General features: G+C 44.5%; 1 protein-coding gene across 15 annotated transcripts in view; it reads left to right on the top strand.

Moving 5' to 3' along the window:
- The window catches only part of FRMD4A (FERM domain containing 4A), a 696,700-nt gene that overhangs the window by 360,165 nt on the left and 310,822 nt on the right, over positions 1-25,713 (top strand). For 4 of the 15 annotated variants that reach the window (XM_035252799.3, XM_035252802.3, XM_035252795.3 and 1 more), the window contains exon 1: positions 969-1,517. The exons of the other annotated variants lie outside the window; for them this stretch is intronic. In XM_035252799.3, the coding sequence (XP_035108690.1) occupies positions 1,374-1,517 (144 nt within the window). In that variant the 5' untranslated portion in view covers positions 969-1,373. Of the gene's footprint in view, positions 1-968; positions 1,518-25,713 lie in introns of those variants that run through there. 15 annotated transcript variants of the gene reach the window in all.

Genomic DNA, 25,713 nt, shown 5'->3' with positions numbered 1-25,713 from the left:
GCCATGCTCTTTATTATCCACTTTCAGTAAGTCACCTCATGTAATCCTCACAACCTAGCAAGGTAGGCATTATTTCCATCCAACAGATCAAGAAATAAGTCAGAGGAGTTAATTAATTTGTCCGAAGTCACACAGGAAATGACAGAGCCAAATGCAAACTGTGGTTACATAGGACTCCATGACACTCCAGTAGATTAGTAGATTTTACGTTTCTATTTTCTGATGGTATTAAAGTTTAGGGTCGAAGAGACAGATAATAAATAAGCAAACGTGGAGAAGGCAAGCATGCGTTGTAACTTACCATGATTTTTCAGGACTAGGCCATCAAAATGACGTTAAAAATTAAACGTGCTCTTTCCCTTAATTGTACAGCTAGGCTGTGGCCGTGTTCTCCCCTCCCCCTTCTTTCCCTTCTAGCTATGGAATTATATACCCTTTGGGATATAATTTATTGAATTAGGATGCAGATGCCCTTCTAAAATAATCAACAATCAAAACAACGTATGAAATTCCAATAGTTATAACTCATTTAATTAAGTGATTTTCCTTGGGTTAAGCTCTACCTGTAGCTTACCCAGCATGTAATAAAACAGCAAGACCATTTTTAGGAAGTAACCCATCATGGGAAGAAAAACAGGATGAGTTGACTTTACCTCCTTTTCCCTGCTTTCCTCCAAATCTTGGATGTTGATATGAAATTCATCAGATAAGTATTCTTTACAGCCATTTCAATCCCAGCCTAAACTTGGGAGGCTTCCAAAGAAAATGCCTGGGTTTTTACAAATTGCCCACGGAAATAGCAATTTCTCCAGTGCTGCTGCAGAATGGGACTTTTTGCTTGACTGTGTGGAAACTCGTGGGTTCTCCAACTCGTAAAGAGTTAAGAACATAGATGGAATGTCTGGGGAATGTTGGCAGGGAAGGCTGCCGCTCTCTGCTCTTAGCTTTCTCACCCTGGAGGGGATCCCGGCACTCGGTGATGCTTCTGGGTCTGAGGTCTTCCCTAAGTTCTGTTTGATCTGCCGAAAAGCCAGCCTCAGTCCAGTGAGAAACAGGGATGTGCCGTTATCCAAGCGCTGAAGTTTATTTTTACCTTGTCCCTGGTGAGTCCCCAGAGACAGGGAGAAAACATTTTAGGAGGGAGTTAGGAGCCTTTTGCTTATCCTTGAAGGAAAGCAGTCTCTGAGGATTAGTGAGGGTGGTGGTGAGGGTAGGTAGGGGGAGGAGAGCCAGAGGAATCAGAGTTATTTGGACAGCATTTTTTCCTTGCCTGATTAAATCTCACTGACATTGGCACTTTGTGCCACTAAAAGAACACAGCCCTGGTTGTGGGGCCAGGGACCAGAGGGGTGGCAGCAGATTCTGGGGCTGGCATGGCCACTGGGCTGCTTAGCTCTGAGGACCTGCCATGGAGCTGGAACCTGACTTGCCGGGCGCTGAGGACCTGCCAAGCGGGGAATCTTCGAGTTCTGCGGCTGATGCTAAAGCCATGGTGCATCTCCAGGGCCGTCTATCAGGTGGGACCGGAAGTTCCTGGTACATTTCTTTGCAGCATGGGAAAGTGGTGGTGAATGGTGGGGAACGGGGCTTGAGCTGTTGTCACATGTGACTCTGAAGCATGTTACATGTGGCAGTTCACATGAACAGAGCCTCCTCTTCCAAGTGCCATGCGTGCCATACAGTGCAATGCATGCAGTGCACCAGAAACACGGTTTAATTTGGCTTTCAGAGCCACCAGATCGAGGAGTGCCATCTTGATTATTATTGTCACCATTTTGAGATGAGATTATTGAAACTCAGAGAGGAATGTAAGTTGCTCAAAGTCACTCAGACAGAGCCTGATGATTTCAACCAAAGTTTTCCTGGCCGCAAAGACAGAGAATGTTTTTTCCATGAGTCTATGCTCTTCTCACAATGGATGATTTATCAAGTTCTGCAAACATGCAGTGTGTGCATGTGTGTGCATGTGTGCGTGCGTGTGCGTGCATGTGTGTGCATGTGAGTATGTATGTGTGCATGTGGGGGGGCATTATGTATGCGTGGGTGTGCATGTGTGCATGCATGCATGTGTGTGTGAGTGTGCCCATGTGTGTGCACCTGTGTGTTGGGGTGGTGACAAGCTGGTAAGGGGAGTGTGATGTGTGGGACACACTGGGGAGGCAAAGCAGGAAGACCCCCAGGCACCAGTACTGAACCTCCTTTCCTTTACATAGTGGCCTCTGGATTCAGACACATACCCCTCAACCCAAATATGAGGAAAAGAGAGAAACGTTCCTGCAGGAGAGTGGCACTTCTGAGTCAGTTAACTGGGGGTGCAGAGCACTTCAAAAAGGGCAGACAAGTATGTCTGCCTTGTCCAGTTTGGCGGCATTAAGCCACATCCCTGCTGGCCATGGAGACTTCAGTCCTGATATCCCCAGCCCTGCCTGAGAGGACCCAGATGGTGGGAGGAGTGGGGGTGCAGGCAGCATGGCAGGTTAAAGAATCTTGGCCTGGCTCTTGAGGGGGTGTCGCTTGTTTTTCCTCCTCTTTTACGAGTGTTTGTAACCCAGTTTATTTCATTAAGCCGACTTGAGTGGTTTGGCCCTCTTTCTGTGAGCTAGCTCATGACAATACTTGGAACCCAGCATGCACAGCTGGCATTTGTATATTAGCTGTAATTTGGTGGCCTATAATCCCTTAATAAAATGCACTGGCTAAACAACTAGGGACCGTGTAGCCACCCATCCCCCCCACTCCACCCCTCCTCCTGGAATGTGTGGACTTTGAGGGAAGAGAGTCTCCTTGGAAGATGTGCCTAAGGGTTTCGAGTTGATTTCACAGATGGGCACAGCCCCCCCGGACCCTTCCTCCTGCTTCTTCACCTGCCCCTGGGCAGGCAGGGGGAAGACCCTTTACATGGCTTCTGAAGACTTCTCTAGAATTCTTGTGCTTGAAGGGCACGTATCTAAAAGCTTTACTCTAAACAGCAAGTGTGTCTGTCACAGATCGTATATAAGAAACTTTCAGAGAAATCCTTCCAAATTTGACAAGCATCCAAAAAATTTACATAAGATTTCCCATGACAAGTTGTGAATCTGAAAGACTCCTGGGGGAAAAAAACTCCCCAGCTGGGAGATTCAAGCAGTAATATGGCTGGTTTGTCGATTTGAAGCTTTTCTGAAACCAATGATTTACAGTCAAAAGTCCCTGAGCTGGGCATTTGGGGGTAATTACTTAGTCATGACGATTCTGTCTTTCCAGTGATTACAAATGGGTTTTGAAGCCCTGGCTCCTGGCCTCTACCTCTCACTTTCTTTTCATCTCCTTTCTTTTTTGGGGGGAGGTGGAACAGGGTCTTGCTCTGTCACCCAGGCTGGAGTGCAGTGCTGCAGTCATGACTCATTCCAGCCTCAACCTCCCTGGGCTCAGGTGATCCTCCCACCTCAGCCTCCCAAATAGCTAGGACCATGCCACTATGCCCAGCTAATTAAAATTTTTTTGAGAGATGGGGTCTCACGATGTTGGTCAGGCTAGTTTTGAACTCCTGTCCTCCAGCAATCCTCCTGCCTTGGCCTCCCAAAATGCCAGGATTACAGGTGCCAGCCGTCACACCTGGCCCTCTTTGTATTTTAAATCAACTAAGCAGGGTGGGCTAGCCCTGCTCAGGGGCCTTTTTGAGGATTTCCATTAACACTGTAAGTATACTGAAGAGAATGCTGAATGATGGGCCACCAGGCCTGGAAAAAGAATACATTCCTGCTCTAGCATGGCTCCGTTCAAGCCCACAGACAGGTCCCGAGCAGTAGTTATGTGCCTGGCCCTGTCTCGGGCAGTTGGGACTCAAAGGCTAACCACACCTCATGCTTGTCTGTGGTCTCTGGCCAAGCCAGGCCCATGGGGACAGGTATGTCCAACCCAGGCAGCTGGGAAGTAATCCCCACAGGTGGGTCTGGAAGGCATTTGGGATGGCAAGTTTCAACCAATTCACCAACCTGGGAAGCTCGGTGAACAAGAACGGGTTAGCAGCTTACAGAGCCAGGTGGAGGGGGCTGGTAAAAGAAGAGGCAGCCCGGAGCAAGGCAGCTGGGCCGGGGGCTGGGGTGGTCTGCTGGAGTTCCCCATGGTCAGCGCTTACCTGCCCCAGGGCTCCTTCCTACTGCCAGGCAGGACTGTTTTAAAGGCACATCTGCAGTAATACACGGGCCATCTCTCACTCTTCATAGCCTCACAGGAAAGAGCCAAAAACAAAAGCTACTCCCTTTGCTTTCTCCATTACAGAATGGGGCTAATAGCTTCAGAGCGTGGTCGGGATTAAGCAAGCGATGGATGTGAAAGCGTGTCTGTGTCACAAAGACTGAGAAAGATACAAGTGTGAAATGTTTTTGTTGAAATGTTGTATTTTTGCTTTTTTAAAGTATCTCATGAAAGACTCATTGAGCGTATATTTATGAGTGATATGGGGATTAACTTGGTGATTGCTTTATTTAAATTATCTCATGAAAGACTCATTGAGAGTATATTTATTTATTAGTGATATGGTGATTAAGGGCCTTTTTTGTATATTTTGTTTAAGCTGTATTTTTTGTACACCTGGGGAACTTTTTTTTTTTTGAGATGGAGTCACTCAGTCATCCAGGCTGGAGTGCAGTGGCGCAATCTTGGCTCACTGCAACCTCTGCCCCTAGGTTCCAGTGATTCTCCTGCCTCAGCCTCCTGAGTAGCTGGGATTACAGGCGGGCGCCACCACGCCTCGCTAATTTTTATATTTTTAGTAGAGACCGGGTTTCACCATGTTGGTCAAGCTGGTCTTGAACTCTTGACCTCGTGATCAGCCATCTTGGCCTCCCAAAGTGCTGGGATTACAAGCGTGAGACACTGCGCCCAGCTGGAACTGCTTAAAACACCCATACTCAGTCCTGACTCCCAATGGTTGTGATTTAGTCGAACCAAGGCTTAGGTATTGCAATGGTCTAAAGGTTTTTTTATTCTAAGGTGCAGTCCAGCTGGAGCCACTGAGCTGAAGGGTCCTCATTCTGCGCATAGTAAAAGACAGCATTGTGATCACTGGGTGGGGCAGGGGGGTGCTCTAAATATGTATAAAATGTCATAAGCCCCCGCCCTTAGACTTAATAAGATTATTTGAGGGTAGGGCCTGGTGATACAGATCCTGTAATCTTTCTGGAAATCTATCTCGTAGACAAATGATCTGTATTCCTTTAGTTTTTTTCTTTTTTGTTTTTGAGATAGGGTCTCGCTCCATCACCCAGGCTGAAGTGCAGTGGTGCAATCATGGCTCACTGCAGCCTCGACCTCCCAGGCACTACGGATCTTCCACCTCAGCCTCCCAAGTAGTTGGGACCAGGCATGCACCACCATGCCCAGCTAATTTTTGTATTTTTTGTAGAGTTGGGTTTTTGTCATGTTGTCCAAACTGGTCTCAAACTCCTGAGCTCAAGCCGTCCTCCTGCCACATCCTCCCAAAGTGCCGGGATTACAGCTGTGAGCCACTGCGCTCGGCCTACACAGTCTGTATGCTTAACATGTGATTCCTGATATTAGCAGGAACCACTAACAGAGGACAAAAGTAGTACGTGGCACCTCACAAATGAGGTCATGGCAATGATTTGTCGAGATGACCCTGAGGATTGACTCAGCTCATTCAAGTTAAGCCTATGGCTTGGCACATCTGAGGCAACCAATCCAGGTTAGCTGGGGTGTTTTTTTTTTCTTATTTCCGTAGATTATTGGTTTGGTTACACGAGTAAGTCCTTTAGCGGTGATTTGTGTGATTTTGGTGCACCCATCACCTGAGCAGTGTACACTGCACCCAATGTGTAGTCTTTTATCCTTCACCCACTTCCCACCCTTTCCTCAAATCCCCAAAGTCCATTGTATCATTTGTATACTTCTGCGTCCTCGTAGCTTAGCTCCCACTTATAAGTGAGAACACGCAATGTTTGGTTTTCCATTCCCAAGTTACTTCACTTAGAATAGTAAGTCTCCAACCGCATTCAGGTGGCCGTGAATGCCATTCATTCATTCCTTTTTATGGCTAAGTAATATTCCATCGTATGTCTATATCATGGTTTCTTTATCCACTCATTGATTGATAGGCATTTGGGTTGATTCCACATTTTTGCAATTGCAAATTGTGCTGCTATAAATATGCATGTGCAAGTATTTTGTTTGTTTGTTTAATGACTTCTGCTTTTTTTGTTTTGTTTTGTTTGTTTTGTTTTGTTTTGAGACAGTCTCGCTCTCTTGCCAGGCTGGAGTTCGGTGGCACGATCTCTGCTCACTGCAACCTCTGCCTCCCGGGTTCAAGCAACTCTCCTGCCTTAGCCTCCCTGGTAGCTGGGACTACAGGTGCTCCCACCATGCCCAACTAATTTTTGTATTTTTAGTAGAGATGGGGTTTCACCATGTTGACCAGGGTGGTCTTGATCTCTTGATCTCGCGATCTACCCGCCTTGGCCTCCCAAAGTGCTGGGATGACAGGTGTGAGCCACCGCTCCCAGCTGACTTCTGTTTTTGTCATCTCAAGAAAGAATGTGATCACTGCAGGTCATACTCAGAAGCAGGGAGCAAGTCTGAGGTGCTACTCAGCACAGCAATGCCCTTCCCTCAGCTGCACTCAGCCCAACCCTGGAGGAAGACTTCCCTGATGTCCAAATTTCCATCTCACTCCCAGCACCATGGCTGTGGGTGAGTGGCAGCTCCCTGTACCTCCCCAGTCTCTTCTCAGCTGGGACTTTTGGATGACCTCTTTATCAAGTTACTCTCCCAAACCAGGGTTAATGGTAGAGCCTGCAGGTTCTATTAGGTTAGTGCAAAAGTAATTGCAGTTTTTGCCATTACTTTTAATTGCAGCAACAACCACAATTACTTTTGTACCAACTTAATATAATTGGGGGTGGGGGAGACTTAAAAGGAAAATCATTAAAAATTATACCAACTTACACCATGGGAAACTGAGATGGGCAGATCACCTGAGGTCAGGAGTTCAAGACCAGCCTGGCCAACATAGTGAAACCCTGTCTCTACTAAAAATACAAAAAAAAGTAGCCAGCGTGCTGGTGAGCACCTGTAATTCCAGCTACTGGGGAGCCTGAGGCAGGGGAATCACGTGAACCTGGGAGGTGGAGGTCGCAGTGAGCCGAGATTGCACCACTGCACTTCAGTCTGGGCAACAAGAGCAAAACTCCGCCTAAAAAAAAAAAAAATTATACAAACTTAGATGTGAAAGGAAAATCACAAGTTACAAATGTAAGAAAGTTGACAACTATCAGAAGCATCACAAAATTCAGGAAAGGAATATGCGTTTATTAATTAACCAGCCAACATCCCTGTTACCCTATTCTTCCTTCCGATTTTCGTTGCCTACTCTTTGATCTCTTCTTCACGAGATAATGACTTAGTAACATTCGCTACAGAGGGAGAAGAGAAAGTTAAGTCTGTCTTTCCCATGGCATGGCTGATCAAAATTTGTCCTTTCATTGCTGAAAGAAAGAAAGGGTTCTTTCCGATTCATAACTTGTCATTGAAAATATTATACAGATTTTTAGAATTATTGCAGAATTTGGGAAGACTTCTTGCAGGTTTCTTTTTATATGATCTCTTGTAGAACATCCTGTTGAGATTACAGGTATGTGCCCTCTACACTCAAAGATTCCAGGAAAATCCAATTGATTCTAGTTTCTTCAATAAATGAAACATTATCTGGTGCTTTTGTAATCGTGTATACCATATATCAAATTTACTCCTGGCAGTGCGAACTCTTCCACTTGTGACCAGGAGGTGTGAGAATGGAACTCCCTACTTATCATCCTATCAGTCTGATGATTGGAAGATTCCTCCACAGACAGGTTTCTTTGAATTTTAAACTTTCTTTCTCTTTTGCTAGCCACATACTTTCCCAGCCTGGCGCCATAAGACACAGCTACATCTTGATAAGATCTCTAGTCCTTCATGAACAAGGTGGGGGAGTCAGCACTTAGGGGTGAGGATTCTTGCTAGAAGCCTTTTCTACGCTGGTGCAGCTCACCGTAACTTGGCAATGTCTGTGGACCTCAAATATATCCCTGTCTCCCAAATTGAATGTATCATGACTGTTCTTCCCCTTAGCTAAATTAAAAAAAAAAAAAAAAAGTCCAGTGGTCACTCCAATGTTACCTGAGCCAAAGGGGAAATTTAACAGAGGGGAAATGAACATAGAAAGAGGCATTAGTCACAGGCGAGGTGACTCGTGCCTGTAATCCCAGCACTTTGGGAGGCTGAGGCAAACAGATCACAAGGTCAAGATATTGAGATCATTCTGGCCAACATGGTGAAACCCCATCTCTACTAAAAACAAAAACAAAAAAATTAGCTGGGCATGGTGGCATGCACCTGCAGTCCCAGCTACTCAGGAGGCTGAGAGGGGGAGAATCACTTGAACACAGGAGGCAGAGGTTGCAGTGAGCCGAGATCGCACCACTGCACTCCAGCCTGGTGACAGAGTGAGACTCCATCTCAAAAAAAAAAAAAAGAAAGAAAAGAAAAGAGGCATTAGTCATAACTGATAACAATTAAAATATCTCACTTTTACAAACAATGAATGTATTAACATCTTGCTAGGAATCAACCAGAGACTTGGAAGAGATCCCATGAAAGGAGGAACCTTGAAGTTTAAGCTTCGTTAGTTTTATGACAAATCGACCTCTGTCCTCTCTGTTGCTCCCACCCACCCCCATCGCACCTCCAGCTCCACACCACTCCTGGCTATGCAGTAAAACTATAAGAAAAACAAATGAAATAAGACCAACAGTCTGAATTATTGGCTTACTGTAAATTGCTTCTGGCCCCAAAGATGTAAAACACATATGTATGGCATATGTAACCCTGTTTTACATCTTTCTTTTTAAGTTGAATGTCATTCGTTTGTCAGCAGGAAGGGGGTTGTATTTGGTTCTTTCTGGTGGGGTGTTTTTTTTTTTTTTTTTTTGTCTATTTGTAGAAACTGCATCCTTCATCAGAGTTGTGGACTTTGTTTCTGTTTTTTTATTTTCTAATGCCTGTTGACGATGCACCGACAAGACAACATGCCGGGTCTTTTCCTCTCCCTGATTCTGGGACGGCTGTGTTGAGAGTCACAGGCAAATCCCACCTTCCTTCAAGCATGAATGCCCTTGACTGTTACATGGTTTTAAGATTATCAGTGGTTCACTCATCACTGCTGCTTCTAGAAAGGAAATATGGACCAGTGGCTAGAGTGACCATCCAAGTGTTAGGGATTTGGGGAGAGTCCTGTTCCTAATGTGCATGGTGGTTCGAATCTAACGCTCTAACACTGGCTGTCTGAGACCACAGAGTCAGAACTGCAATGACCCATAATACTGAATTTCCCACACACTCTGTAAGAAAAACAAGTGAGCTAATATATGACATCACCTATCAACCTGGAATAGGGTTTGTAATTACGTAGAACATTTTGTGTGTTTTCTTCTTTGTAGAAAATATGCTTCTGAAACTGAGAACTTCTATAATAATTATTTTGAAAATGCATGTCTGTCAACTGTGCACATGATTAGTTAGAATGACATCAATGATCCATTCTCCTCGTGAAGAACCGTTCCTCTAAAATGAGATTGGGTTTTCAATGATTCGTTTTTATCTTCACACATGACTCATACAACCAATCTGGGACTGATGGATTCCGCCATGACCCAACCAAATGTTTCCACATGTGCAAAGTTGGGCTTTGATTCTCAATTTGCTATTTTTGCTGTTTCCCTTTCATCATTTCGTTACGGCAATGTATGTTGTAAAGAGTGATACACTGAGTATTATTTAGTGCCTGCATATGGTGTGGGCTTGTCCTTTGCTCTGATGTTCTACAACACGTGTGGTTACAGGGGGGAAAAAAAAAAGAGGCTTGCACCAAGGAAGAACAATGAGCAAATTTATTAAATTTTGTTGTCAAGTCTTCACATTTGTTTGTTGTAGCTTTTTCTGGCATTCATTAAGGCCGCTGGTGCCTGTCAGTAGATGTGTTTGCATTTCTCCCCTTGTGCTTCAATTTCACTCACCCTGTCTTTTGCAATGGTACTTTCTTAAATCGACACGGAAACATATTTTTGCAATAGGATGGAAAGCAAAACTCTCACTTCTTACACTTTCAAATTGTTCTTCCTTGATGTGGACAGTATTTGCAAACAACATCACAGCTCGATTTTTACTGTGTTCATACAACATTCTTGAATCTGACATGACATAGGGGATATTTTCGTTCTCCTCGAAAGCACTTCTCTTTGTTCCAGTGAGTAAATCACACTCTGTTTGGCATCAGCCACCAGTAATTTGAGGTCTGTCTCTCCCACCGTTTGCTAATCTACCACCAAAGCATTGTAGCAATCAACTCAGAAGTTGAGCTTTTGATCAATAGCCAACTACCTTTGAACAGTGAGGGCTTCTAAAGGTCTACTTAGGTGGAGCTCAGGAATAGTAATCCCACTGGAAGGAGAACAGGCAGATATTTACTTAAATTGTGTTTGTTTTGGAGTCTCTTATGGTGGAGCTGATGGAGATGATCAAGAATCTAATTGTTCTGCTATTCCCTTGAAAAAAGTGCATATTTCATTAAATGGAGAGACTGTTTGCTTACCATGCTCAAAAGGTCCTATTTCTCAAAAATTGGTGTCTTTTCAAAATTCTATCCTGTGAAAGACAAGTTTTTACACTGAAAAAACTATATATATGCATATCTTTTTGAAATGTACAGAGTGTATTTTCAAATGCATTTTATTACTTTTGCTTCTCAATACCCCTGGGTGGAAGTACTGTCATCTTCATTTTTATAAATAAGGGTATCATAACAAGGCTCAGAGAAGTTAGTGGTTGGTCTCCTCTGAGGAAGAGGCTCAAGAGCCACACTGTAAACATTTGTTCTGGGACAATGATCAGCTACGGAAGAGATGGTTTATTCGGAGTAGTCTCTTTCAACAAAGTCATTTGAAAGATGATGGCTAGCAGCAGCTGCAGAAGCCAACTATCTAAATTCCTCTGCTGCCTCTGATTCTCCATTAATTACATGAAGATTCGTTCATTCATTCATTCATTTTCATTCATGTGTTTGTTCATTCATCTAACAAATAATTAATGAACACCCTCTATGTGCCAGACATTGAGCTAAGTTCTGGAGACAGAATGGTAAATTCACTCACTCATTCATTCATTCATTCATTCATGTGTTTGTTCATTCATCTAACAAATAATTAATGAACACCCTCTATGTGCCAGACATTGAGCTAAGTTCTGGAGATAGAAATGGTAAATTCATTCATTCACTCATTCATTCATTCATGTCTTTGTTTATTCATCTAACAAATAATTAATGAAGATCCTCTATGTGCCAGACATAGAGCTACACTCTGGAGATGGAATGGTAAACAAAAAAAATACAATTCCATATGCTTATAAAGGTGGAAATCTGACATCGTTTATTCAGCAGCATTAATATAATGATTAGACAGATTCAAGTCAAATTAAAATTGGAGGTCAGTGCTTTAAGGACAAGGCACCTGATAACCTAAGGGGGGCCTTGCCTTTTCTGTGATGTTGAGGAGAGCTGCTTGAAGAGGCAGGATTTGGGCAGAGGTCTTAAAGATCAGTAGGAATAAACTAGGCCAAGGTGACAGGAAGTGGATGGGCAGGAGTGACATTTGGTATCAAACCAAAGTTGCTATGGCAGACGGGAGGACAAGAGCTCCGAACCATCATGTGGCCTTATTTACTAAGCATCATGTGTTTAAAATCATTTACAGTAATGTTGCCTATACAGCTTGGCCACTGGCCCTCTCTACTAAGCACTGTCGTGCCCACCACTGGCCCTTTTGAAAACCAGCTGGCCTATTTTGGAAGCCTCACCACCCAGCCTCAGATGGAAATTTTCTTCATTCAAGGGTATGAGCTCATCACCACACCAGATGGGTTTCCAATGAATGATTATCCTGCAATCTGATTATTTTCATGTCCTTTGTGCTAACTCCCTTTGAAAAATGGAAACAGGATATGGGTTGTCTTTCATCTTTATAAGTTGGAGGAGAATTTCCTGGTTGTGTCCACATCCCCTACAGATTGAGAGAGAGAGCTTACCGTTTGGAAAGAGACATAAATTCTGGCCTTAGGGTCCACTCCAAATAATGGTTTAACTGTGCTCAATCCATCTTCACCATAGGGGTCATCAACTAAAGTAACATTAGCTTCTGCAGTGGATAACTTGGAAATCTCAGTGATATAACACAAGAGAAATGTGTTTCTTACTCATTTAAAGTTAAAGAAGCTCTGGAAGGAAGACAGCCTTCTGTAGAATCATTTGATGTCATCTTGTAACTCTGCCCTTCTCCAGGTCTCGGTGTCCTCTTCACTTAGAAAACGAGGGCAGAGAATAGAAGAGGTCTGGTGAGAGATTTGTAAGGGTCAGACCAAGAAGTGGTGCTCTCCTTCTTCTCATTGGCCAGAACTTGGTCACATGACCACACCCAACTACCACACAGACTGGGAAGGGCAGGTAGGTGGGCTGCATGTCAGCTCATACAGACAGTCAGCTTGTCATGGGATTAAGAGCATGTGCCCTGAAGTTCATGAATTATGTCTAAGTCCCTACTCCAAGATGGGAAGTTCGAGGACAAATCACTTCCCCTTTGGAGCCCAAATCCTCTCATCTATAAAATGGCAATAATGTTATTTGCCACCTAGTGTTATCCATAGGAATGAATGAGACATTATGTGTAAAGTACTTAGACCAAACCTAATAAACAGTACATATCCAATCAATGTTAAGCCACGGTGATCAATTTATTCCCTGGCTACAAAATCAAAGCAAATCTTGAGATGCCTGATCTTTCTGTGTCATCTGAGAAATGATGAGTAGAGAACAATATCTTTTAATGTTTCAAAAAATTAAAGCTTCCATTTCCAAAATAAGTGTAGGATTGTTATTATTATCATAATTTTAAGTTTCCGGGGGAAATTCAATGAAGGCTTTTGACAAAAAAAAAAATTGGTCAGGAAACACGCTGCCACCAAAGATTGTAGGCAGGCAATGTTGGTGTCTTGGGTAGCAGATGCCTCCTGGGGGCTCAGAGCAGAGTGAAGTGACGTCACAGAGTTAGTGGTTCCTAGAAATCTAAAAATCCGTCTGTTCTCTCCTCCCTCCGAACCTAGATCCGAATGCGGGGCTGCCCCTCCTACACCATGTGGCTTTGTTTGTGCTTCCTAAGGTGAGCATTTTGTGATTTGCCCGATCTAGGGCAGCCACCGTGGCTTTTCCACAGCATCTACTGGCCTGGGCCAAATAACCTCCGGTTCGTGTTCTCTCTTGGCAGAATAGAGAGCCCAAGGACACCCCCAAGCATTTTCAGAGCGAGGGGAAGTGCCTGTTGATACTCAGCCTTGGGGGCAAATTGCAGCTGACCCTGTGTTGCAGGGCTCTGATCCAGGAATGGCAGCAGAAGGGCAGGAAGTGCCAGCTCCCACCGTGCTCCCGGGTAGAAATTGAGCACAGGCATGAGGTTGGCGTGGCCTCATTTTAACAACTGTGTTATATGTGGTTTGCCTCCCAAGCTCATGAAGTGGGTAAGCCCATGAAAAAATGAGCTCAGCTGTCATGACACAACCTGGCTGTCGTCTAGAATACCCTCCTCTAAAAGGTCTTTGAAGAATAGTGAACCTATTGCCTGATGATTACACATCTAAAAAATCACTCACAGCTTTTGTTTTTGTTTGTTTGTTTTCGAGGCAGTCTTGCTCTGTCGCCCAGGATGGAGTGCAGTGGTGCGATCTTGGCTTACTGCAACCTCTGCCTCCCGGTTTCAAGCTATTCTTCTGCCTTTGCCCCCCAAGTAAATGGGACTACAGGCACCCACCACCACACCCGGCTAGTTTTTATATTTTTAGTAGAGACAGGGTGGCTGGCTGGTCTCAAACGCCTGACCTTGTGATCCATTCTCCTGGGCCTCTCAAAGCACTGGGATTACAGGCGTGAGCCACTGTACCCGGCCCACTCACAGGTTCTCAATGTGGAAAGACATTCTCTGATTATCATTGTTGCAGGGAGAGGGGACTTTTATTAAGAAGTAATTCTCATACTCACAAGTGCCCATTGCTGAGAATCCCAGCCAAGGCTGGCCAATAAAATTCCCATATTTAAGCCATTTCACAGAATAAAATACTCAGAGTGCTGGGGAAAATTGTTAACTTAGTCCAATGTAATCCCTCGCCTTCCATCAAGGCTACATCTCAACTATCCAAAGAAACTACTGGTCTAGACTGGTTGTAATTGAAAAGAGCAGAATAGGCCGGGCATGGTGGATCATGCCTGCAATCCCAGCACTTTGGAAGGCTGAGATGGATGGATCACCTGAGGTCAGATGTTCAAGACCAGCCGGACCAACATGACGAAACCCCATCTGTACTAAAAAATACAAAAAAAAATTAGCTAGGCAAGGTGGTGCCCACCTGTAATGCCCCAGCTACTCAGGAGGGTGAGAAAGGAGAATCTCTTAAACCCAGGAGGCAGAGGTTGCAGTGAGCCGAGATCGCCGCACTGCACTCCAGCCTGGGAGAGAGAGTGAGACTCCTTCCCCGACAAAAAAAGCAGAATAAACAAATGGTGTTTATTTAGTTCTGTTTCAGGTGCTTTGCATGCATCTTAATTCTCCCGATGATCCTCTGAGGTAGCTACTCTGCTTAATTACCCCATTTTATGGATAAGAAAATGGAGACTTGGTCACATAGCCCGTGATCACACAGAGATCAGATCTGAGCCGGCTCTTAATCGCTGTGTTTAGTAATTGTGGAAAACACTGATTCACCTATCAGAGTGTTAACCGCCTACCACCAGAGTTCCTTCCTCTTTTCCTCCCTTACCCTTGCAGCCATTTGGGCAAAGACTGCCTCAGTCCAGGTCCTGATGAGGTCAGCACAGTGTTGGTGCATTTGGTAATGCTTTAAATACAGTCAGTTGGTTGCCTTCCTTTGTCTGATAAACCTTTCTGTCTGCACTTTCTCTGTCATGTTTGGGATTGAAAGGTAAAAGTAGCTCTTTCTCACTCACTGAAGTCTTGTGAAATAGCTGATTTAACCTTTCAGATCAGATTCTACGGGTTTGGACTAAGTTAGAAGTTCTTCATAATAACAGCAGACGTTTGTTTAATGCTCAATGCATGCACACTTCACATATATAGGTTTCATCCTCAAGGCAGTGAGATGAGGGGAGTGCCTTATTGTCCAATTTTATGCATGAGGAAACTGAGTCACAGTGAGCTTTAAATCATTTCCCGAAGATCACCCAGCTAGTGATTTATACAGCAGAATTTGAACCCAGTCAGTTTTACTTCGAAGTCCAGGGTTTCAAGCACCAGGCAATATGGCCCATCCTAGGGGGGTCATATTGAGAAATCTGCTATCTCCCAAGGTATTTTTATGGAATCCTCAGATAATCTCCTTCCTCTTTCAGCTGAACTTGCTTGTTCCCCATTTCTACAGTCATGTTCATCAGAACTTCAAATGTCCTCATTCATTTCATTGATGTTTTAATCAATCATCAAACAGATTGGGGACAGGGAGGCATGGTGGTCATGGAATACCGTAGCTCTGGAGCTGAATCTTTCTCTGTTTTTGTTTTGTTTCAGATTTTTTTTGTTTGTTTTTGTTTTGTTTTGTTTGAGACAGAGTCTTGCTCTGTCACCCAGGCTGGAGTGCAGTGGTTCAGTCTCAGCTCACTGCAACCTCCATCGCCCAGGTTCAAGTGATTCTCCTGCCTCGGCCTTCTGAGTGGCTGTGACGGACATGTATGCACCACCACGCCTGGGTAATTCCTGTATTTTTAGTAGAGACGAGATTTCATCATGTTGACCCGGCTGGTTTCAAACTCCTGACCTCAAATGATCCACCTGCCTCAGCCTTCCAAAGTGCTGGGATTATAAGCATGAGCTACCATGCCTGGCGGGAGGTAAATCTTAGTTTCAGCAGCTACTAGCTGTGTGTTCATGTTCCTGTTATGTAACTTCAGCTTCCTTTGCTGTGAAATGGGAATAATATGATCTCAAAATCTTGTTGCAATGAATGGGATATTGTACGTAAAGCTCTTAGCATCATTCTGATAGACCATAAGCATTCCATGAAAGGTGGTCATGGCTGTTGTTCACGCGACAGTTTTACCCCGAATCACACAACCTTTAATGAGTTAGAAGCCAGCCCATGTGCTGATACCAAGAGAGAAACACAAAACGATAGGATACGGTCTTTGCTGCAACTTTCAGAATAACTAGGTAAATCAGTCAGTAAGTAGGAAAAAGATGACTAGCAATGTGCTGCAGTCGTGTATAGGGGCCAGGTGAGAAATTCAGACAGTAAATACCATTGGATTTCAGAGGAAGAAGCAACCAGCGTTGAGAGCAGGATTCGTGGAGGAAGCTGAAGAACAGACAGGATTTATATATGCTCTCAGAGAGGGGAGGGTTTTCAAGCAAAGAAAAAAGGCAAACATAGGGAAAGGTGTGGGAAAAAGAACAGTGGATTCATAGTCGCCATATATAATCAACTTTCTAAGTGGCTTACAGTGCAAAGAGAGAAAGAAAGGGAGTGGGCAAGTTTCGGGGACCAAAAATATACAAGGACACAATAAAGAATAAATGGAATGGAAAACTGGAAATGCAAAAAGGGCTAGCATGTTCAATCCTCTGAATTCTTATTTCTTGCAGAAATCAACACTAAAGGTTCCCGGTTCCCAGCTTGATTCGAAATCTTGAGACACTGTGCTTTACCCAGAGAAGGAGGGTTTTTACTCTTCCTCTTTTTTCTCTGGACTCTGTGTATGATAAAGTGCTAATCAAAAAGGAAGGGTACGGCCAGGCATCGTGGCTCACATCTATAATCTCAGCACTTTGTGAGGCTAAGGTGGGTGGATCACCTGAGGTCAGAAGTTCGAGGCCTGCCTGGTCAACATGGTGGAACCTCATCTCTACTAAAAATAAAAAAAAAAAAATAGCTGGGAGTGGTGGTACATGCCTGTAATCCCAGCTACTTGAGAGGCTGAGGCAGGGCACTTGTTTGAATGCAGGAGACGGAGGTTGCAGTGAGCCAAGATCACACCACTGCACTCCAGTCTGGGCAACAAAAGCAAAACTCCATCTCAAAAAACATTAAAATGAGGGGTAAGATGCAGAAACAGAAACACTGGGGCATTGTGGCCTCCCTGAGGTATCTGCCTGTTTGTTGAAAGTTTCAGCTTCAAGGCTGGCTTTGCCTGTCCACACACAGCTCCGCTGAGTCAGAGGCATCCACTAGAAAGGGGGCTGATCCTGTTCTTCATAAACTGTTTGGGTTTCCCTGTGGTTCAGAGCTGGTTGACTCCTTTCACTACTTTCTAAGCCAATTATTTAACAAGAATGTTCTGGACAAGCAGACACCCAGTTCTGAGGCCTTGAGGAAGTGCCCAGCGTGGGGGCTGGAGGGAGGATCACAGCAAATGTGGAACTGATTGTGAGTCTCAGTTTTCAAAAATGCTCAACGTCTACACTTTCCCCCTTGCCAGGCTTCTGCTAAGAGCCAACACCAGGGAGTAGCCCATTTGTGTTGTTTTCTCACCCACCCTCTTGCTGTTTTACAAAATCTTTATGCTGCTGGAAAATTCAGGTCAATTCATTTGAATCTTAGTACTCCCTACTAAATTGTCTAGAAAACTAACAGTTTTCTCTGCTGCTGAGAAAAACACACAGTTATAGATCCACAATTATTTTCTTTGCCCTCTGCTAGAAATTTTAAATTAGCCTCATGGTGTAGGCAAGATGAGCTTTGGTGACGTTGGCGTCACACTGACATGGGTTCAAACTCCAGCTCCACCATTTACCCATGCATGGACTTGGCACGCCTCTGTCCAGCTCCACCATTTACCCATACATGGGCTTGGTGTGCCTCTGTCCAGCTCCACCATTTACCCATGCATGGACTTGGCGTACCTTTGTCTAGCTCCACCATTTACCCATGCATGGACTTGGCGCGCCTCTGTCCAGCTCCACCATTTACCCATGCATGGGCTTGGCGTGCCTCTGTCCAGCTCCACCATTTACCCATGCATGGACTTGGTGCGCCTCTGTCCAGCTCCACCATTTACCCATGCATGGGGTTGGCGTGCCTCTGTCCAGCTCCACCATTTACCCATGCATGGACTTGGCGCGCCTCTGTCCAGCTCCACCATTTACCCATGCATGGGCTTGGCGTGCCTCTGTCCAGCTCCACCATTTACCCATGCATGGGCTTGGCATGCCTCTGTCCAGCTCCACCATTTACCCATGCATGGGCTTGGCGTACCTTTGTCCAGCTCCACCATTTACCCATGCATGGGCTTGGCGCGCCTTTTTCCAGCTCCACCATTTACCCATGCATGGGCTTGGCGCGCCTCTGTCCAGCTCCACCATTTACCCATGCATGGGCTTGGCGTACCTTTGTCCAGCTCCACCATTTACCCATGCATGGGCTTGGCGCGCCTTTGTCCAGCTCCACCATTTACTTATGCATGGACTTGGCGTGCCTTTGTCCAGCTCCACCATTTACTTATGCATGGGCTTGGCATGCCTTTATTGTCCTGAGCCTCAATTTTGTCTTCTGTTAAATAGGGTCAAAATCAATTTCTTTTAGGATTGTCTTAAAGGTAAAGAACCCTACATATGGCTAGCTTAGTGGCTCATGCCTATAATCTCAACACTTTGGGAGGCCAAGGCAGGCAGATCAACTTGAGGTCAGGAGTTCAAGACCAGCCTGGCCAACATGTTGAAACCCCATCTTTATTAAAAATACAAATTTAGCCCAGTGCGGTGGCTCATGCCTGTAGTCCCAGCTACTCAGGAGGCTGAGGCACAAGAATCACTTGAACCTGGGAGGCAGAGGTTGCAGTGAGTCAAGACTGGCCCACTGCACTCCAGCCTGGGTGACAGAGCAAGACTCTGTCTCAAAAAAAAAAAAAAAAAAGAATTCTACATAAATCACTTAGCAGACCGTATAGCACAAATAAGGTGCTCCATAAATGGTAGTATTTTACTATTAATACTTTACTCAGTGTTGAAGTAATCCTGGGAATCTACCTTTCTAGGAAGATCCCTTTGCAACAACTTTAAAGATGAATTTGAAAGGGTATAAAATAAAAGCCACCTGGATGTTTATCACAATTGTGCGTTACCAATTTCAAGCCAAGAATGGGAGAAACTGGAAAACGCGGAGGATTCACCGCACACGCTGCTTTGTGTGGTTCTACTATTGTCCTTTCCTTCCTGTCAGCGTTGACTACTCACCAGCGCCACCTTCCTTCTCATCGTGCTTTTCTGGAAGGCTGGTTATCTCCACATATGGAACACAGTTTTTCTGTAGCGCCTTTAACGTGCTAGAAATTCCAAAACAAAGTAGACCCCAGCAGGGCACTGGCTCCATGTTGGCAAATAAGCTTGCCATCAGGCGCCATTTCTGCTATTACAATGTGCTTTTAATTAAGGAGGGAAACTGTAGCCCCAGACTTCAAGGGTTGTTTTCTAGCCATATGCAAAGGCCTGTGGACTAGTATCATCTGCGGCTCATCTGCAGAAAAGAAATGCCTAGGGCCAAAAGGAATCTTCTCCACCCCGCTGTGTTGGTAGTCCCTGTAGCCACCAGATGCTTCAGTGACTTGGATTAAAAGTATGATGAATCACCCATCATCAAATGGCATTTAGGAGCAGAATTCAGCTGAGCGTAATGGCTAATGCCCGTAATCCCAGCTCTTTGGGAAGCTGAGGCAGGCAGATCACTTGAGGTCAGGAGTTCAAGACAGCCTGGCCAACGTGGCGAAAACTTGTCTCTACTAAAAATACAAAAATTAGCTGGGCGTGGTGGTGAACGCCTCTAGTCCCACCTACTCGGAAGATTGAGGTACAAGAATCATTTGAACCCAGGAGGCAGAGGCTGCAGTGAGTTGAAATTGTGCCACTGCACTCCAGCCCTGGTGACAGAGCGATACTGTCTCAAAAAAAGAAAAAAAGCAGGATTATTAAAATGAGGTTGGAAGACAGCCTTACCACAGACAATTGGATATGATGTATGCTTTGTTAGTAGTCTGCGACATTTGAAAAATTGGCCCTAAGAAAGAAAATTGTATTCATGGCTAAAAGAATTGAAGTCAATGTCTTTAATCAGAAGAAAATCCAAATTGCTTCTAAAGATAATATGCCAGTGGGTTCTAGCCCTACGATCTAATGCATCTCAAGTTAAAAGTCTAATGCGAGAGAGGGGGTTGAGGGAAGACCCTGCATTGAATACTGACACTCTGAAAGGGTTTGGTACGGGGTTTTGAACATAAGCCAGGGCATCTGAGATGAACTCCAGGTGCTGCCTTGGCAGATCTATGATAATGACCCCAATGACTCACACAGGCTGCAGGCCATGGGGCCACGCTGCCATGCATGGATGGTGACACCGGGGTATGCAAGGTTCCAGTGGTGCTGGGGCCACATTTCTCATCTCAATTCCCCTTCCCATGGATGCTGACACCAGGGTCTGCAGGGCTCCGATGGTGTTGGGGCCACGTTTCTCATCTCAATTCCCCTTCCCATGGATGGTGACACCAGGGTCTGCAAGGTTCCGATGGTGCTGGGGCCACATTTCTCATCGCAATTCCCCTTCCCATCACTTGGCCATTGAAGCCACTGACTGGGTTTGGCTGTGTCCCCACGCAAATCTCGTCTTGAATTGTAGCTCCCAGGATTCCCATGTATGGTGAGAGCGACCGGGTGGGAGGTGATTGAATCATGGGGGCAAGTCTTTCCCATGCTGTTCTCATGATAGTGAATACGTTTCAGGATATCTGATGTATAAAGGGAAGCTCCCTGCCAGGCACCGCGGCTCACACCTGTAATCTCAGCACTTTGGGAGGCAGGTGGATTTCTACTAATTAGCAAGAGGGACTCTTCTTTTGTTTATTTCTGTACAAACCCAACCCAGCCTGTGGAGAAGCAGCAAAGCTGAATGACCACTGAACGCTGTGTAGTCTTTGGTCTGTTTCTGCCCTGATGTCCTAGCACAAGGGCTGGATCATTTGTTTTTGCTTCTGATTTGTTTTTGTAGAGAAGGAATGAGTACCCGCTGCTGCCCTACAGTGATCCTTTGTAAAGTGAACTTCTGGCATCATGATGATGCTGCTGAGTTCTTAAACTCTAAAGAGGGTAAAAATATTTGATACTGCAAGAGTAATGACAATATGCAGCCATCCACCCTTATCCTTGGGGGATCCCTTCCACGACCCTCAGTGGGTGCCTGAAACCTCAAATACTACCAAACGCTATATACACCATATATACATTACTTAGGATAAAGTCTCATTTACAAATTAGGCGTTGTAAGAGATGAACCATTATAACTAATAAATACGATTCTAACAATGTGCCAGGTTCATTGCTCTTGTGCTTGAGGCTATTAAGTAAAGTAAGAGTGACTTGAATACAAGTACTATGATCTCAAGACAGTCTGGGAATCAAGATGGCTACTAGGTGACTAGCGGGTGAGAAATGTGGACAGCAGGGAAATGCTAGACAGGAGGAAGGGTCCGTGCTCCAGGAGGGATGGGGTGGTGGGGGTGAGAGTTCATCATGCTACTCAGAATAATATGCAATTTAAAACTCATGAATTATTACTTCTGGAATTTTCCATTGAATATCTTTGTCTTTGGTTGACCATGGTTAACCAAAGCCTTGGAAAGCAAAACTAGATACCTGGGGACTGTGGTGTGCAGTCATCACTTTCTTGGGGGCATCCTGCCGTAGCAGGATGAAAAGGCAAATGTAAATGTTTATGGGAAAATGTTCACAAGCTCAGAGTAGGTGAGAACAAAAACAGGATACAAAACTGTTTATACGAAGCAACCTCACTTTCACGAAGGGAAAAGCATCTTTCTGGAAGAGCCTGCGAGGAAAACCACATTATCGTAAAAGCAGGGGTCTTTGAGTAGTTCCTATATGGGCTACAGGTTCTGGAGATAATTTGATCTACACATCAGCTTGTGTGAGGTAGTAACTACAACCATCATCCCCGTCCTACAGAAGAGAACTACTAAGCTTTAAAGTTTATATAATTTAGGCTGGGCATGGTGGCTCACACCTGTAATCCCAGCACTTTGGGAGGCTGAGGCAGGTGGATCACCCGAGGTCAGCAGTTCGAGACCAGGCTGGCCAATATGGTGAAATCCCATCTCTACTAAAAATACAAAAAAAATTAGCCAGGCATGGTGACGTGTGCCTGTAGTCCCAGCTACTTGGGAGACAGCGGCAGGAGAATCACTTGAACCTGGGAGGTGGAGGTTGCAGTGAGCCGAGATCACGCCACTGCACTCCAGCCTGGGAGACAGAGTGAGACTCCATCTCAAAAAATTTTTAAAAATAAAAAATAAAGTTTTTACATAATTTGCAACCACCCCTCAGTAAGAAGTGACAGAGCCAGATTTGAACCATGATGCTTCTAGAATTTGCACTCTTTGCCATATAGCAGTTATTTTGGGGTAGGCATTACAGATACATTTTAAATTCCTTTCACTTTTCAGTGTTTTCTTTTTTTGTTGTTGTTTTCTTTTTTAGAGACAGGGTCTCACTCTGTCACCTGCGCTGAAATGTAGTGTCATCTTCGCTCACTGTAGCCTCCAACTCCTGGGCACAAGTGATCCTCCATCCTCAGCCTTCCAAGCAGCTAAGACCACAGGTGTGTGTTACCACACCTAGCTCATTTAAAAAATTCTTTTTGAGAGGGGGAGTCTTGCCATGTAGCCCAGGCTGGTCTTGAACTCCTGGCCTTGAACAATTGTCCTGTCTCAACCTCCCAAAGTGCTGAGATTACAGACATGAGCTACGGCACCCAGCTGGCCACTCCATTTAAAAAAAAAAAAATTGAGCATATATTACTTGAAAAAAATCTTTAAAGACTTAAAAAGAAAAAAAAACCACAAACATCATGAAAAAAAGTTACACTTCCTTCATCTTGAAGATTTTAAATTAAACTGGATTTAATTGGCTCTAAAAGAAGCCACTTCCCAATTTAAGAGGAATATCTTAAAGAACTTAAGAAAAGAACTCCAAAACTTGAAAAAGCAAAGAGAATAGATATTTTGCACCAACCACTTCTCTGTAAAATTTTAGATTGTTTTATTTATTTCATTATTATTATTATTATTGAGATGGAGTCTCATTCTGTACCCCAGGCTGCAGTGCAGTAACACGATCTCATCTCACTGCAATCTCCTCCTCCCAGGTTCAAGTGATTCTCCTGCCTCAGCCTCCTGAGTAGCTGGGATTACAGGCGTGTGCTACCATACCCAGCTAAGTTTTGTATTTTTAGTAGAGATGAGGTTTCGCCATGTTGGCCAGGCTGGTCTTGAACTCCTGACCCCAGGTGATCTTCTAGCCTCAGCCTCCCAAAGTGCTGTGATTACAGGTGTGAGCCACTGTGCCCAGCCACAAGTTGAGATTGTAATACCTGATCGCCTTAACATTTGTGCTATCAGCACACCTCCCCCAAACACGGCTGGATGGATCCTTCATCTGTACTCTCCATCCCTTCTGCTCCATCTCTTTCAGTAGCTTTCTCTTTCAACTTCCCCCACTTCTTTCAGCTTCAATGCCTCCCTCTGTGGTTTTCCTCTGAGTCTGCATTCAAACTTAGATCTTCCCATCAATCTTAGAAAATATGTTCTCTTGATGCTGCTACGATCCCAGATGGTGCACTACTTCTCTGCTCCCAACCCCACTAGCCATCAGGGCAACACACTTTTGCTGGAGTGCTGCATCCTCACCACCCACTCCATATGCCCTCATAACCTTGAGCTCTGCTCCTGCTATCTCTCCTTCCCTGAAAGATCACCAGTGGCCATTCGGTTGTCACGCCCAGTGCCATTTCCCCATCTACCTCAATGTTTCTGTATCTTTGATCATCTCCTTCTGCAGAAGCACCCAGCACCCTTGGTTTCTCTCTCCCTGTCCTAGCCCATGCCTTTTCCTCCTTCTCTGAGCCTTCTCATTGCTGGTTACTCTTGCTCCTCATCCCACTGAAATGGATAAACCCAAAGAGGAATTCTCAGTGTTGTCCTCTTCTCTCTCTCTACTCCCTTCGAATCTCAGTACTTTTTTATACCATTATGTTCTCATCTTAGCTCATCCACGACTCTCAAATATAAGGGAAGCCTCCATTTTCCAGGGCAAGAGAGAAGATAAGTAAACAAATAAGCAGGATAAGGTCATCAGGAAGGACTTCCTGACTGATGGCATCTGAGCTGAAACCCCAATGAGGAAAAAGAATGAGCCAAGCAAAGTTATTGGGAAAGAACACAGGGAAGAGCTCGTGCAAAGGTCCTGAGGCAGAAACAAATATAGCACATGTAGGAAGAGAGGACAGACAGTGTGGCTAGAGCTTAGTGAGTAAATGGGAGGGTGGAAGAGAGAGAGGCTGGATAGGCAGATTCCCCAGGACATGTTAAGTCCCCACCTCCCTTGCTCCTTCTATGATCCTACCTGGTCCATTCTGCCTTGTTGTGGCATTTATTTTATTTTTTTACAATTATTTATATCATGCTTTCTATCTCTAGTGGAAAGATCAGATCTTACTTATTTTTCTAACCCCTCCAGCGCTAGATCAACACAGTGTTAAATTAGTCCAATTTCAGTGAAGATAGAGAAGACAGAAATGAAATCTGTGAAGATTCTGACTTTCCCAAGTTAAAAACAGCCTTGAGTCACAGATCAAGATGATGCCAGAAATAACATCACACTGAAACATCAGTAAAATTCAGTTACCACGGCAAAGGCCAAGTGTCCCTTTCTTTTTTTGCCTCCGCCTGCCTGGGAATTTAGCATCCCCTAAAGCCACTCATCTGGGACAGGATTTTAGGGTGTGTGTATGTTTTTCATCCCCACAGGACCAGCTGTGGGTGGAGGAGAATTCCTAACATGGGCTAAGGTCAGACCAAATTAACCCCAAAGACTCCTTCCCCGGGAAAGAGTTGTGAAGTCAGTAACGTGGCTAATGAAAGAAACGTTTTCTTCGATGTTGTGATCTGTCATAAGAAGTGTTGATTCTTGATGACATGGAAGATGACTAACATCTTATTTCATGCATTCCAAAGAGAAAAGCACACAGATGTGAGCACTGCTTTTCATACCCCAGTGCTTCTGAAACAAGACGCTGAGAAATCTCCATGGTTTAGGGTGCAGCTTGAGTCTTGTCAGAAAACCTAGGCTCCAGCACCAACTTGGTCACATTTATTAAATGTGTGACTTGGGATGTCCCTTACGCACTCTGGGTCTTAGTGTCCTCATTTATAAAAGAAAAAATTATAAAATCTATCCAATAGTATTGATGCGAAGGCTGCAAGTTTGTGGAATTGCTTTGTAAGTCACAAAGGGTCTGATGAAATGCAAGGAATCTCAGGCTTTTCAAAACTCTCGGCAATATCAATTCTGGTCTTCAATACACTCTTTTTGATTAAGTATGGTCCTAGATGTGAGTTTTTAGGAACCATGATGTATTTCCCAAATCTGGAAGATGAGTACACAAAGAAAACTCAACTGGAAGTCATGTATAAATTCCCATGGGAACTAAACTCCTATGTGTAAGTAAAGTTGTACTTAAAAAGTTAACTTACACAAAATTAAGGCATCTAATTATATTTTTTAAAAGTTAGAAAATGCA

The sequence above is a fragment of the Callithrix jacchus genome, chromosome 7 (assembly GCF_049354715.1).
Source record: "Callithrix jacchus isolate 240 chromosome 7, calJac240_pri, whole genome shotgun sequence".
NCBI lineage: Eukaryota > Metazoa > Chordata > Mammalia > Primates > Cebidae > Callithrix > Callithrix jacchus.
The sequence above is the reverse complement of the archived record's forward strand: the minus strand, read 5'-3'. Positions and strand labels throughout refer to the sequence as shown.